At 40.9% G+C, this 15,574-nt stretch overlaps 2 protein-coding genes across 3 annotated transcripts in view; both read left to right on the top strand.

The window, feature by feature from the left end:
* The first annotated feature begins 704 nt into the window (after positions 1-704).
* kcnn1b (potassium intermediate/small conductance calcium-activated channel, subfamily N, member 1b) lies at positions 705-9,983 on the top strand. Of its 2 annotated transcripts, XM_019875320.1 has the most exons (10): positions 705-944; positions 1,309-2,404; positions 3,630-4,049; positions 4,151-4,246; positions 5,003-5,421; positions 5,513-5,654; positions 7,632-7,742; positions 7,850-7,977; positions 8,203-8,272; positions 9,563-9,983. In XM_019875320.1, the coding sequence occupies exons 2-10, from the start codon at positions 1,316-1,318 to the stop codon at positions 9,845-9,847; spliced, it is 2,760 nt and encodes a 919-aa protein (XP_019730879.1). In that variant the 5' UTR covers positions 705-944; positions 1,309-1,315; the 3' UTR covers positions 9,848-9,983. The 2 variants fall into 2 exon arrangements, with proteins under 2 accessions (XP_019730879.1, XP_019730880.1); XM_019875321.1 differs by lacking the exon at positions 8,203-8,272 and having other exon boundaries at positions 9,563-9,656.
* Positions 9,984-11,437: 1,454 nt separating this feature from the next.
* The window catches only part of uhrf1 (ubiquitin-like with PHD and ring finger domains 1), a 14,391-nt gene continuing 10,254 nt past the window's right edge, over positions 11,438-15,574 (top strand). Inside the window, exons 1-3 of the mRNA XM_019875322.1 lie at positions 11,438-11,575; positions 14,250-14,412; positions 14,531-14,797. Of these exons, the coding sequence (XP_019730881.1) occupies positions 14,260-14,412; positions 14,531-14,797 (420 nt within the window). The 5' untranslated portion in view covers positions 11,438-11,575; positions 14,250-14,259. The remainder of the gene's footprint in view (positions 11,576-14,249; positions 14,413-14,530; positions 14,798-15,574) is intronic.

Genomic DNA, 15,574 nt, shown 5'->3' with positions numbered 1-15,574 from the left:
TTTTTTTTAAATTTCGTCAGCTACTACAGTGTTACTGTCACTGACAAAAGGATTTTTGTGTTGTTTTGACAACACTGCAACGTTCACATCGAAAGCTGATGAGGCAGCAGGCTTTGTAGCTCTGCCTCACGCCAAGTGTCTGAGAATGAATAGTAATTTTCAAGTTTAAGGAGTGTTTTGATGGTTTAATATTGGTGCTAAGAAAGTTTGACATTAAAGTTGTTTGCCGAAAATAACACTGAAAATGTTGTATTAATTGGAAAACAGCGGAGAAAAACTTTTGGGTCTCTGAATAATTAAAGTATCATTTTGGGTGAAGAAACCCAACCAAACCTCAAAATGAAAACATTTTATGCGCCTGTATATCTGGTGTTGTAGTTTGGGGTTTATCGCTCAGTGCAAATAGCTGTGTTTGCGGTAACATTTGCTCATAGCGAGCCTGCCTTGCTCTCACCCATCTGATGGATTCACAAGGTGATTTAATAATGGGACACTTTTGTCCAGCCTTACGCTTGTGCCGGGGCAGATAAGAAGAGCCTTTGAACTGCTGAGAAGCAATGACGAGCGCAACTGATCTTTTATTTGCCGCTTCCCTTTGAAAGCAAGGTGGTTCTGCTGATCAGTGGAAACGCTGATGTCTTTGAGGTTGGACTTGTGATCTTACACTTTCAGAGTCTGTCCACTCTGATGGACGTTGTAGTTTGCATCATAACCGCCTACTCCCATGCATTTGCATGTACAACCCTTTACCAGGCCAGCTGCCCCTTTCCTTTCTTCACACTGAATTCTAATCATTACTTTCAAAGGAGACCGACTCCAAAGTACCATCCACAAGTGTGCCCATAGGAGGAAGCGCTCCCTCCCTCGTCTCCTCTTAACACTTTGGTTCTGGAGCACTTCCAAGCAGGAACCCTCCACTACTCTGCAGAAAAAATAACGAGACGGTAAGGATTCTTTTTCTTCTTGGGGAGGATATTGGTGTGTTATATGTCAAAGCCAATTTAAAAATGTTACTGAAACTAAGAGGTAGGTACCACCTTTAGTGGATTTTATTGATACCACAGCTACTGTCGTTTTGTGTCATTGTTCATACAGACAATGCATGTGTATGTATATAGTAGAAGGAAAAATTGTGGGATATATATATATATATATATATATATATATATATACACACTGTATATCATATATGTATATATACCATATATGTTTTTTGCATGCTGTGATGGTTAAAAGTAGAACTTGGTGTGCGTATAATAAATGCAATAGGTCCTTTACTTCCACTGTGTTATCATGTCTGCTGGACAGGGATAGCATGAGGCTGATTCTGGTTAAGCCCACCAATGCAACCCGACGCCTCGACTCAACAGGTCAAGTATTCCGTGATGACCGTGAGGGTTGCACCTCAAGAGGTCAGTCACACCCGACGAAAAATCCTGAGGGGATGCCTGAACAATACTCAGAAACACTCATGGAGGTGACTTCACCAACACAGGAGACAAAACTCTGTTGTGCTGCTTCAGTGCCGCATGAAACTTCCAATGGAGTCATTCCATCCCCAAAAGTTTCCCTTCAGATGTCTCCGCAGCAAACTGAAAGCGTGACCATTTCTCAGATAAAGAATCAGGACTGGCTGCTGCTTTGTGGCCAGGTTAGTGGTGAAGGAGCCGATTCATCCTCAGTTCAGAGACCAGGCACGGGTATGGATCATCCAAAGAATGACACACGTGCTTGTTCCTGTCCAAGTGCAGATCAGCAACATTCAGAAGCGTCTATCTTTCAACCTCAGTCAAATCACATTTCACTTCAAGGTTGTCTCTTGCACAAAATAAGCCATTCATCCTCACCCCACTCACAGTTTTTCTCTCCCAGCACCCGCATTTCTGACGATCACCAGGTTTTTCCACATGGAAAAATACAAAGGGACCTCCTGAAACCTGCAAATAAGAATTTGCATGGTAGTTTCATGCCTCAGGGCAGCAACCAACAAACACAAAAGACTCTTTCGCAACAACAAACTTGCAGTCATTTCAAAGATGCCAATTCGAACTTCAACATCCCTCTGTACGCCAATGATTGTGCCGAGAAAAACAAGAAACTCATCCAACATTCTCTGCCTGCCGGGAGTGGCGAGCCCAACTGGAGGGAGATCTTTCAGGATTGTGAAAAGCAACACGCGTGTTTCTCTGTCAGCGCTGGCGAAACCTGGAAGCCCCACAAAGATCCTCCCATCATCCTCCAGTGTCACCATCTCTCATCCAACCCTATGATCAGGCCAGCTCGCCTCAAGAGGTCCTCTATGCCAGCCATGAACCGCAGCGTGCAGTCCTTCTCCACCAGTTTGTACAGCTCACTTGATCATCAAGACTTAGCAGAGGAGGCAACGAGAACAACATCTAGTCAGGTGCACAATTATTTTCAATCACATGAACTTATTATATTTTTGAGCTTTGAACTAGTTGAGGGGCCACTCACCTTTGTGAAACTGAGAGCCACTTCTTGATTGTGATTAATTCAAAGGGCTACCAATTTCATACATACATTAATTTGCATCCATTTGCTTTAATTATGTTTTTATTGATCGTAACATTATTCTCCGTGAAAATGTGAATCATTTTAATTATTTCTCACAATAATTATCAAGTCAATTCAGCTTTATTGTCAAATATGCTCTCTCTACATCATACAGCACAGATGAAATTTCTTTCCTCTCAACCACAATGCAAACATCCAGAGCAATGAAAACACACACGGCTAAAAATAAGGGCAGCGAAACTTATCAAGGATTTAACAGCATAAAAAAACGCAAACATCAGTTTACACCGCTTTATTCCTAGACACAGAATCTGTGCAAGTGTATATATTTTTAAATAATCACTTTGACAACATTCCTAGGAAATTATAATGTCCCACCACTGGTGACTAACTTTTAGTTAACTCGCAAGTTGCCCATGTACAAACAATTGATCTCATTAAATAATTATGCGATTTATTGTGGAGGCATGGTCGTCGACTTGTTAGCACGCCGACCTCACCGTGCAGAGGTCCAGGGGTTCGATCCCGTGTGGAGTTTGCATGTTCTCCCCATGACTGCGTGAGTTTTCTCAGGGTACTCCGGTTTCCTCCGACATTCCAAAAAACATGCGTGGCAGGTTAATGAAACACTCGAAATTGTCCCGAGGTATGATTGTGAGCGCGAATGGTTGTTCGTCTATGTGTGCCCTGTGACTGGCTGGCAATTGGTTCAGGGTATACCACACCAATGCCGTCAATTAGATATGAATACATAAATATGATGTAAATAGCCTGTATATATTTATTGTACATGATATTTACAATCTTACACTACTCACAAAAAGCTAGGGATATTTGGCTTGTTGAAATATTGTTTAATGGCTGGCACATAAATGACCAGAGAAGCTTGCCAACAACATGTTTACTGATTCTTCTCAGTTACATGTCTGCCATGCATTTTCAATGGTGGGTTCTTCCACATTAAGTTCTAATTTGATTGGAGTGTCTTATGAAAGGAGAACTTCTCAGCCAAAATGGGTCTCCCTGAGACAGTCAACGTTAGACTACACAAAATAATCCCACCCCCTGTGTACCGGCTGTCCTTTCTTTCGCAGAAAAACACTAAGCATCTCAGTGGATCCCAAATTTCACCTCCAAAGCATGTCACTCCCCCTGAAGTCGCGGGAAGCGGCGTCCTTGGCAATGGCAATGCTGTGGGTTCACTGGTCAGCCATGAAACTGTGACATCCAATTTGAATGAAATCCAATCAGGCCAGCAGCTTTTTCACAGCACCCTCTTGGAAGAAGCCTTCTCCAAAGTCATCAGAGAGGATTCAAGTAAGGCCATTTGTGACAACGCCACCAGAGAAGAAGGTAGCGTACCCCAGAGGAAGGACATCAGCTTCAGACTCGGTCAGCGCAGAGCTCTTTTTGGCAAGCGCAAACAGCTGAGTGACTACTCTTTAGTCTGTGGAATGTTTGGCATTCTTGTCATGGTGATTGAGACTGAGCTGTCTAGAGGATTTTACACCAAGGTATTTCAATCCCCCACCCCTCAATAAATAGCAAATTTAATCTGTGAAATATTTAGTGTGAACTACTCGCACTGTCTTAATGCATTTCTCCTCTTTCGCAGGAGTCCATCTATTCATATGTACTGAAAGGTCTGATCAGTATTTCTACTGCTATTTTACTTGGTCTTATTCTCATGTACCATGCGAGGGAAATCCAGGTAATTAGATGAACATACTGTATTGTGGGTTTATCTGTGGGCTATTTTTCTAACTGTTGCTAATTTCATTTTATTAACTTTATTCTATTGGGAAGTGATTCATGTTTCTTTTTTCAAAGACCCCAAAGTTCCCTGACGTTCAAATACAGTATCGATTTTTTTGAGGGGGGTGCAAAGGCAACTGGTATAGGCTCCATCTTACTCATGACTTTAATGGGGACCAGTGCGATAGAAAATTGATCATGGATTTACTACTATAGTAGAGTAAGTAGTAAATCCATGATCAATTTTCTATGTGGTTTGTATAGTAACTATATAAACCACATTTAAAACCACAGTGCAGCAACTCTTCATTAAGTGCAATGGACCACGAGATGATGTTGGTGTTCTTTCTCCATTGTCATTATTTTAAATTCAATACAGATCCAGAATTCTGTTGTAAAATTCGGGTATATATATAACTTAATTGCTGTAGTGCTGTTTTGTATTAATTCTGTCTGATATACTGTTCCAAATAACCAAGTAGATATATTTTTTCAATGGCCAGCGGGACGGCAATTCCATCCTGAAATGAATATGAGAACGTATGTATGACTATGTGTGGAATGACTGGAAACATATCATTTCCAAATCTAAAATCTTAGTTTTACAATAAATTATTTTGTATTAAATGCTAAAATTCACCTCATGCTACTGCTACTGTTGGAACCTTGGAAATGTAAGTATATGAGTAAAACAGTCACCTCTTTCCTTCAGCTCTTCATGGTGGACAATGGTGCAGATGACTGGAGGATCGCCATGACCTTTGAGCGAGTTCTCTTCATTGTGTTGGAGCTTCTCGTGTGTGCCATCCATCCCATCCCGGGTCAATACGTGTTCAGCTGGACTACTCGACTGGCATTCAACTACAACACATTGGTGGCGGACGCTGATGTCGACATTATCCTGTCTGTACCCATGTTTCTGCGCCTCTACCTGATTGGCCGGGTCATGCTCCTCCACAGCAAGCTCTTCACAGATGCTTCTTCACGCAGCATCGGGGCGCTAAACAAGATCAGCTTTGACACTCGTTTTGTCATGAAAACTCTGATGACAATCTGCCCTGGCACTGTTCTACTCGTGTTCAGCGTATCCTGTTGGATTATTGCAGCATGGACTGTGCGCATCTGTGAGAGGTAAACCTCTATTTCCTACTTTCTTTCCTACGCATTGTACATGGTGCGAAATTCAGCTGTATTCTTAAAAGGTGGTATTATGTTCCAAAAGGTATCACGACACACAGGAGGTGACCAGCACCTTTCTAGGAGCAATGTGGCTGATCTCCATCACCTTTTTGTCCATCGGTTATGGTGATATGGTGCCTCACACTTACTGCGGAAAAGGAGTCTGCCTGCTAACAGGCATCATGGTAGGATTCAATTCATGACCACCATTCACCAGAAGCGGGAATTGTTGTTACCCTTCCATTCAAGACAGAAAAAACCACAAAGGCCACTGAAAACTGTCAAAAGCAAAAAATAATAACAAACACTTAGTGAAAACTAAGCCTTGGAAATCTCATGAGCTGCAACTGATGCCAGCTTTCTGACAAGTGGCAGCACATTTCTGTCAAGAAAGCCTTGATGGTTTTGAGAGTTCATTGTATCGCTGCACGAATTTAAGACACCACCTCATGTAGCAAAGCAGCCCCATAACACAACCAAGCCTTTTTGATGTTTCACCATACTTTGTACATGCCGACCATAAATTCACACTGCATGCGGAGGCGGTGTGTGCAGAGGGCCCGTTGTTCGATGGGCTCCACAATAAGGGTTGACTCTTCACTTTTATGAATCAAATCCGCACACACTGAAGCATTCACATCGTAATTCGAATCTGCTTTGCGCACACCCTCATAATGCTGAAAACGTGTGGTGTAATTCTTGTTATGCATATTTATCTGCAATGAGACTAGCATTTTTTTCGCTTCTGTCCTTTCTGCTGTTTCCACTTACTTTCTTTAGTAAGATTGGCATTGTTTGTTTCAATGCATTCTGCCCGTGTTGAACACGCAGCGTTCGTTTAGTTTGAAATATTGCTGATAGTTCTCCAAATGAGACAATGTTGTTGCTTCAAGCTCTTTATTTGTCATTAATTTTCTCTTCAGTGTCTTCAACATCTCACTGCAATGTAAACAATCAACCAATTGCTACTTAAAAACTTAAAAATACAGAGACAACACGTATATAGAACATCTAACAATACTAACAAGAATATATTTGCTCTGTGGAAACAATTGAAACTTCTTAAGTTTAGTTTCAGCTTTAGTTACGCTTGTTTAATGTCTACTTGACATCATCAATCGAGTCTACCTGTGTCACACTACTGCCACCGACAGGTTGTGCACAGCAGAGGGGGCAGCACAGTACAGTATATGTTATAGCAGTGTTTTTCAATCTTTTTCGAGCCCATGCACATTTCTTTCATTGAAAAAAAAAATCCTGTGGCACACCACTAGCTGAAAATGTGAAAAAAAGCTTATTTTAACAATTAAAGTGTTATATTGTTATGGTAAGCGTTTTTGAACATTGAAGAATAACGTTGCATCTCTGGTAAAAGTAAATCCAAATGAGAGAAAGCTTTCGTTGTTTTGCCTTGCACCAGAAACTTTGCTTGTCTCGAAGCACAAGTCAATTAGCTAGCTGCTGCCACCTACCGGTATGGAAGAGTACTACATGATTACTCTGCCAGGCGATAGATCGTACAGGCAGGCATACAAATTGGATCATTTCCCACGGCACACCTGACAATATCTCTCGGCACACTGCCGCGGCACAGTGTTTGGAAAAACACTGTTATACGATGTTAATTATCTGGCAGTGCTACTCAACTGTGTGTGTGTGTGTGTGTGTGTGTGTGTGTGTGTGTGTGTGTGTGTGTGTGTGTGTGCGCGCGCGCGCGCGGAGTTGGGGAGGGGTGAAAAAAACTTTTTTTTTTCTTTAAATAAATAAAGTGGGTACGGTTATATACTGGTGTGCTAAACCAAATTGTATGGTTGCTTCATCCTCGTAGACCTCCAATGTGACACATCTCCACGCTGCAATAACTGAAGTACAGCTTCAAAACTTTCACACAGGTTCAAACCTATTGTTTGACTTTTGGCTTAGTCCCTATTAGTCAGTGGTAGCAACAGTAAGTTACTTGTGTGATATGTTCGGCACAGTTCTTACACTGGATGCCCTTCAGGATGCAGCCCACCCATGAAAATGGTTGGGAAAGATTCAAACTTATTAAATATATTTCAAATAAAATCTTTATTTTATATCCCCGCCAGTCGATTATTCGTGGAACTACCCATGCTGTGAACAGTGAGTCACAGTCCAATTATGCACTGCTCCTCTCTCAGGGGGCAGGCTGTACAGCTTTGGTGGTCGCTGTGGTTGCAAGGAAGTCAGAACTCACCAGAGCAGAGAAACACGTCCACAACTTCATGATGGATACACAGCTCTATAAAAAGGTCTGATGTGTTTTATATAAAAAGGTCTGATGTGTTTTATTTCCCAATGCAAATATCACCCATAATTATCTTAAAAACAATGAATTTTAATCCTGTTTTGCCCTCAGGTAAAAAACACTGCAGCCAATGTGTTGCGGGAGACCTGGTTGATTTACAAACACACCAAGCTGGTGAAGAAAGTTGATCGAGCGAGGGTACGCCACCATCAGCGTAAATTCCTGCAAGCTATCCACCAGTGAGTAAACGTGTCGCATCACAGATTCTAAGGTTCAGTCCTTGTAACTTGTACATGAAATACAGTGGGTAAATTGGTTGTCACTGAGTTTATCAAATGTTCATTTTACAAAATTTTATTCTCGCTGAACGATTCATGAAGTTGTAGGTGTACAAGTGTTCACACTATACAGTATATTACAGTAAGTCTCAAGTATGACAACAATATTTATTTTTAATGTTTAAGACTGCGAAAAGTTAAAATGGAGCAAAGGAAACTAACTGACCAGGCCAACACCATCGCTGATCTTGCCAAGGTACTCACACCAACAATAAATTTTACTTTTCTCAAAACATTTAAAGGGGACATGTGAGGTATTTTTAATCACAATTCAAAGCAGTATTGTAGCCATGTGTTTTAACACCAAATCTGCAACGTACTTTGGTCAAAATACACCAAGTATCAATAATTATACAGTAGTCTGCTTTGTACACCTTATTTAGTGCTTTGCCAAAATCAGAGTGTTTGAGGGTGGCCCTTTTTAAGTGAACCAGCCGTCAACCCACCACACATATTGCTGGGCCAATGGTGAATACAGAATTCATTACCATGAAGACAACAGACGGAGCAAGGAATGTCTGCATTTAGCTCTTCCCCCAAATTTAAACAAGCTTGTTGCAAACTCTCTCTCTCTCTCTCTCTCTCTCTCTCTCTCTCTCTCTCTGTATATATATATATAAACTTTTTTTTTTTTTTTTACAAACAACTGACAGTTTTTCGAACTACTGTATAGAACGTTTTGTCGACATTGCGGGTTTTGTCATGGAGAAAAAGCTGCACAGTGATGAGGCGCGGACACTGTTGACATGCGACAACAGTCCCTTAGTCAATCAGGATACAGAACACAATGCACTATAAAAAAAGTGCAAGAAAAAAAAATCCATGAAACAGCAAAGCCGTGAAAGATGAACCGTGTTATAGCGAGGGATTTCTGTATATACAGTATGTAATGGGGTTTCGGATGTCTGTGGATGGAGTGGAGTGAGCAGCAATGCATTCCGTCACTGCAGTTCCCATCTACTGCGTGTTGTCAAACATGGTAGATGACAAACATCTACCAATTATTTGGTTTGTTTTCAACCTGTTTGAGCAATCTGATGCATGATTTTTTTTTTTTTTTTTTTTTAATATCCGTAACAGACAGTATTTCAGAAGTCACGAGGGAGAGTTGAGTGATTTCCGAAACAAAATACGGACACTCTCTAACAGTTGGCAGCTCTGCTGACCACATCGACAACTGCACTGGGTAATCAATTAAGTGATGCTTATTATCAGAAGCTAGTGCTAGCCAACGTTACTCTGTGCAGCCCTGCTTACATTTTGGTTTTGATGCAGTTTTTCACCCTCTGCTTCCAAGCTGTACACGAATGTCATGTGCACTTTGCCACATCTGGCTAATTTATCACTTTAACTACCGACTACTTGAAGACAAACAATACAAATTTAATTTTCCATAACATGTCCCCTTTTAAAGCTGCTGTAAGTTTGCTTGTATGGCTTCATGATCAGTAAAGGGTTACGTGTCCACATTTTCCACTCTCTCCAGACTCAGAACATGATGTACGATCTGGTGTCGGACCTGCAGCATCGAAGTGAGGAGTTGGACAGGAGGATTATGGCCATGGAGGACAAACTGGACTTGATGCTTCTCAACATGCACTCACTGCCCGACGTGCTCTCTCAAGCAATAACAAAGATACAAAAAGATTTTCTAGATGACTTGGCCTGCCGTGTCCATTTTCTGTCATCCTCCTTAAGCTCCGAGTGCTGCTCTGTTCCAGCCAGGCCGCTCTGTCAAGGCCCCGCCTCATCAGAGACGCCATATAGCTGATTTGCCTCACCCTTTGGACAAAAAAAACAAAACAAAAAACAACAACAAAAACAAACAAAACACAATCAGAATTACCTCTTAATTTAAACTACAGAATGCACATTGCGTGTGACCTATTTGAATTGCAGTATCACCTTCACATTTCCCAATCATCCTAAATGCAGAACTGCAGAACGTGTAAATAGACAAACTAATATTTACCAGTACGTCCATTGATTATTTTTGAACCAAAAGCTTAGGATGAGAAGAAATGTTTAATACATTTCACCTCCTTGTGTTCATTGGCGATTCGGGTGAACAAATGAACATACAGTGCTCAACATGAATGAGTAAATAATAAGATTTCTATATATTTCTCAATGAATGTAAGAACAATCTTAATAATTTTGATGAGACTCACATTGAATTTTGTAATCTAAAATAAAGGGGTAGTTTTGAAACATTAATTGAATTTGTTCAAAAGTCCACATTTGTGGGCGTGTTTTATGGTAATTTGATATCGAAAATATGGATTCTGAAAGGAAATTAAATGCATTCTGCCACAGTGTACTCAGTTACATTGAGAACTGTGTACTGTATTATAATATTTACCATAACAGCAGCTTCAGAAATATTGTGATTATCCATTTTGATTGATCAATTTTGCCTTACCTTACTTATCAGGCACCTCGTTTTTTTTTGTGTGTTTTTTCATAGAGCAAGCAACCCAAATGTGGACAAGCAGGTCAGAAAACAGATTGATGAATGGAAGGTCTTCCAATAAAAAAATTCCGAAAGCTAGGAAAACAATTTTATTTAGCTTTCTTGTTTTTTCAGTCTTCGTTGTCTGAATTTGCAATTATGTTATGTATAATAAAAGTTTAAATTCGAATAAAGTGTACCTTTATTTTGAATGTTGTACTTGAAACTTTTATTAAGTTATTAAAAGGTCCATTTCGAATGGTGATTCATCTCTTTGTAGACCATTTTAATGCATTAAACCCAGAGTAAGGGCTGGACTGAATGCATATACTGTTACAATACTGTACATGTACAGTAACTGAACATTGTGGTTATTAACTTAAGGACATTGCCTATTTGTGGTCACTGTTTTACGTTATTATGTGGTGACTAAAATGAAAGTTACCCTCGTGTGATTCGACATTACACAAAAATAAGGAACGATTTAGGCTATTTCAAACAATCAGGCATCCGACCACCTGACATAACGTTATAGCACAGAAATGGCACGATGTACTGACTGATAAGTACAGTCTTGCGAATTCTTTGTTTTTAGTTCAACTGTGAAGCGACACAGATGTGACTCTGAACTTAGAGTGACGGTTAAAACGTAGGCTTTGGACACCACACGAAGCAAGCCGCCATGATGTTGTTTACCACAACTAGAGCAAACCATTTCCCATGGCAGATTGAGGGCACCGCATCATCTCGCGATAAATGCTTGGAAGCGAGCTGCTCCCACGAGAATTACGTTTCGCGCGCTGAAACTGAGCGCCATTTACTCTGTCGATCGACGGCGCTTTTAACCAATAAAATGGAGAGAGCGTAAGCAAAGCAGCCAATAGTGAACAACAAACGTGAAATCAGGCGGGATATCAAAGTCTTGAAGAATTACTCATTGAAAGGAAGCCAACAAGCATAAGAGTTAGACTTGTTGGAGCTGTTGAGAAGTTACGGGACTTAAACAAGCAAGATCACCCGTTTCTCTTTTTTCACGTGGACAAACAGGTATGCTCTTGTTCATTGTAGGTTACTACTTTACAATTTGTTCTTGATATTTAAAGCCAGTACCGAGCATACAAACGTTAGCTAACTTGTCATACCTCGTTACTTGAGCATTGATCACAATGACTTACTACGGCGGACCAACCTGACACTTCGGACGAGTTTTCACTCCCATGCTGCGGCTTTTTGTCTAGCCGTAAAACGAAAGTGGCTGTCTATGCATGGCAAGATGCCCTAAAAACTTCGTGCTCTTGACTTTGTTGTAAGGTTAAGCCTCGGAATGACTGCGGGCGAATATACTCTGCTGTCGCGAGTTACTTTCTTGTGATGCTTACGGTTACTAACGATTAAGAATGCTGTAATGTAACGTAATGTACTGGATTCACCGCATCCATGCTTGTAGTCAAAGCGAAACAAATAGATCACTCTAACACGCAAGAGTGGATGCCAAGTGCACTACAAACATCCTGCGATGGGTTTTACACCAACAGCGGTCACTTGATTATTGTACTAAAAGGTTTTCATCGGTATAGAAGGTAATCTTTAGGTACGTTTCATTGTCAGGGCGACGCCACATTGTTTGCGAGCGCTCCCTCGCGTCCGGATGTGCTTGCTTTTAAAAGAACTGGGCGTGGTCTCAGTAGTTTCCCGCACTGTATTTAAATTAGGTTGTTCCCTCCCTTTGTAATGTCCCCGAGTGACAGTCCGGGTTTTTGTAGCATCACTGTCGTGTACTGTACATTGCTCAATTGATGAGAGTTTTATGATTCTTCAGAAGGGGACGTGACAGCAAAATTAAAATCCTTTCCCCCAGCAAGACCAATGTCCACGGAAAGAGCTGGAATAAAGGGACCCAACGATGTTCACATTGTGTCAATGTGTTAAGGATTAAGGACGTTATGACATTTTAAAAATACTTCAAAAAGCGTGAGAAAAATCGTTTTGTTACAAATTAAAAGTTGGCAAATCTTGAGGCCTCACACTTCCCTGAAGTGTGAACCGAATTATAAAGATGATAGACCACAATGAAGTATTTGATTTCACAAGCCGAGCAATCATAATTACAGGTGTCTTGAGTGTTTTGAAAGGCGCTTATAAATGAAATATATTATTATTATTATTATAATTGCAGCTTGTGATCAGAGCTATTGCGCTATATCTTTTATCGTTGTCATTATTCTCATTCAGAGTTTGTTTCGTGTACAATTCACCAAGGGGACGGGCAAAGAATAGGAATCTCGAGGGCAGAGGGAAGCACTTTAAAACGGTACGTGTGAGCTACGATAGTTAACAGGCTGCAAAAGTGCATGCCTCCGTGTCAGGCTGCTGCTCATCATGGCGTGCGTGTGTATGTGTGTGTGCGTGCGAGGTAACGGGTCGATCGCGGGAGTTTGGTTGATCGAAAAGTCGATCTTCGGTCCAAAATGTTTGGGCACCCCGGCTTTAATGCAAGTATAGTTACATTACATTTGGTATTTCTTGACTATTCAGCTACAGGAAATTTGGATGCTGTCTGTTTTCATTTCAAATGTAAAAATAATTTGGTGGTGTCATTCACTCCATGTAGTTACAACAGCCTTTGAACATACTTTGCAGCAAATATTTGTTTTACTCAGCATCTGATCCTGCAAACTCCAACCATTTCTAAATGACTGACAAAACTGCCTCTCATAAACTCTACCCATTGACTGCCATGTCGTCCGTGTGAACACTGCATGTCAGAGGGGACAGCTGTACTATTAATGTAGTTTAGTTGGGGACCTTCTCAACCTCTTCATTTTGATGCAAATTTTGTTGTATCTCTTCCAACAGACCTCAATGCTGCTCGACATGTTACAGCACGTTTGCTACACTGAAGCTGCACAACCCTAAATTTGAACTTGACATTGTACTATTGATGAACTGCGACCAATTTTTTTCTTAGACCGAGTCAGAGTGCAAGTACCTACTTATATTTGAGTACTCCCCAATACCAAGCGCTGATGCTTAATAATGCCATTACATCTTACAGTTTTAATCCGTGTTTTATTTAAATGAAATATTGATCAAACACACAAAACGACTGTGTTTTTCTAACAGTGTTGCCACACATTTAATGGAAACCTAGCTTTTAACACACAGGGCATTTATGTGGTGCCTCAAATTGACACAGCTGCACTTTGTAAAAAGAGAGCATCGAAAAGAGACGAAGAAGAACATAGTGTCTGGTGGATACACAGATACCATGTTCGCTCTCTTGTTTACTTCAAAATAAAGTGAGTTAAAAAAGAGATTGAGATTACAGGCATTAACGTGTATAAATCTGTATCGGTGCATCCTTACTGTGTCGTGCAGAGATGGGCAACTTAAGATGTAAGAATGTCGATTGCATGTTTATCAGTGTTTTTTTTTAAGAATTTGAGGGCTTTGTGGGGGGATTAATTAAGGGCACACTCACAGTGTGGCATCCTTGGTGTAGTGCAAACCCCCATAAAAAGCTGCATAAAAATCCACAACGTAGTGAGGTGGGGAGCAACCGATTTACCCCAATATAGCAGAGGTTCACTGTTGTGGATGTTCTACATTGTGTTGAAGCTAATTGAATATCTATTATTTTGACTTGTGTTTCGATAAATGTTATGAGGTGTTTAGTGGGAAATTCTGTTTTTGAGCTCATCTATAGTCAATCTCAATGCAGGGCAGCTGCAATGTGGATTCAAGTGCGAACAATGGATGGCAAAGTGACCCACAGGGTCGATTCGCTTTCCAAACTTACCAAAGTGGATGAGCTGCGCCTGAAGATTTCGGAGCTATTTAAGGTGGAGCCGGAGAGACAGAGGCTGTTCTACCGTGGCAAGCAGGTAAGGCGGAATCACCTTTGAGTGAAGGAATGTTTTAGACACCTGCATGCATTGCAAGTCTGTACTGGATTATCATTTGTGAGCAGTATGTCACCATGTCCTGAATTTTTTTCATTAGATGGAGGATGGACACACAATATTTGACTACAACGTGGGCCTTAATGACATCGTGCAGTTGCTTATTAGACAGAACATGCCCTGTGTTGAAATGACCAAAAACAAAGACAAAGAAGCAGAGCTTTCTGACTCTGATTCTGGCTGCGGCTCAACCCAGAGTGAGTCTGACAAGAGCTCGACTCATGGTGAGATGGAGGTTCAGACCGCTGGTACCTCTGTCCAAGTAAACCCCTCACAGGTCTTGGAACCCGGATTCGGATTTTACAAGGTAGGTTAAAACCTCAAATGAAAATTTTATTTGTAGTGTTACTTGGAACAAGGCCTGTCTCAATAATTGCTATATTGATTTATTGTTCGATGTGGAAAAAATTGGCATGATAGTTTTTTTCCCCCAGATTTGGTAAATAGCTATTTGTATGTGTGTTTGTTTACATACGTCATCAACATCCACTCGCACCGCTTCTTCCCTCTCCCGTCGCTCAACTTGTTTGCTGGTGTCTGGGTTGGCACACGTGCGTTGATCGCGTTTGAAAAATGGTTTGGTTTGATTGTTCCAGTTCGGTTCACATGTCTTGTTGAATCATAGGCATGAGCAACTACATCATTTTTTTTTTTTTTTAATGAGGCGCAGCAGTGAAAAGTAGCATGTTATTACAGCGCTAATGCTAACCACGGTTTGGCTAACAGCTATTTGTATGGCACCCCTTTTGTACTGTTTCATTGCTTTTGTTTATCCACTATCATTTCTGGAAAAATTCGCTGCACCTGCCACACCCACCAAGAACTTAGAGACTGTCGAAGTGTACCAGATACCCCTTTCATTAGCCAGAATTGACAACAAAATCAACATACCGAGTCTGAAAACATCCAGTCAGTGCAAGATCTCTGAAGCATCGAGAGAGATTACAGCTCGCTTGAAATTGATATACGTTAATACAGACACATCAGTCTATGTTCAGCGCATACTGTGTGTGTGTGTGTGTGTGTGTGTGTGTGTGTGTGTGTGTGTGTGTGTGTGTGTGTGTATTTTTTTGTCGTGTTCACA

This window comes from Hippocampus comes, unplaced genomic scaffold (assembly GCF_001891065.2).
Source record: "Hippocampus comes isolate QL1 unplaced genomic scaffold, H_comes_QL1_v1.1 scaffold132, whole genome shotgun sequence".
Taxonomy (NCBI): domain Eukaryota; kingdom Metazoa; phylum Chordata; class Actinopteri; order Syngnathiformes; family Syngnathidae; genus Hippocampus; species Hippocampus comes.
This window is presented reverse-complemented; position numbering and strand designations above follow the sequence as displayed.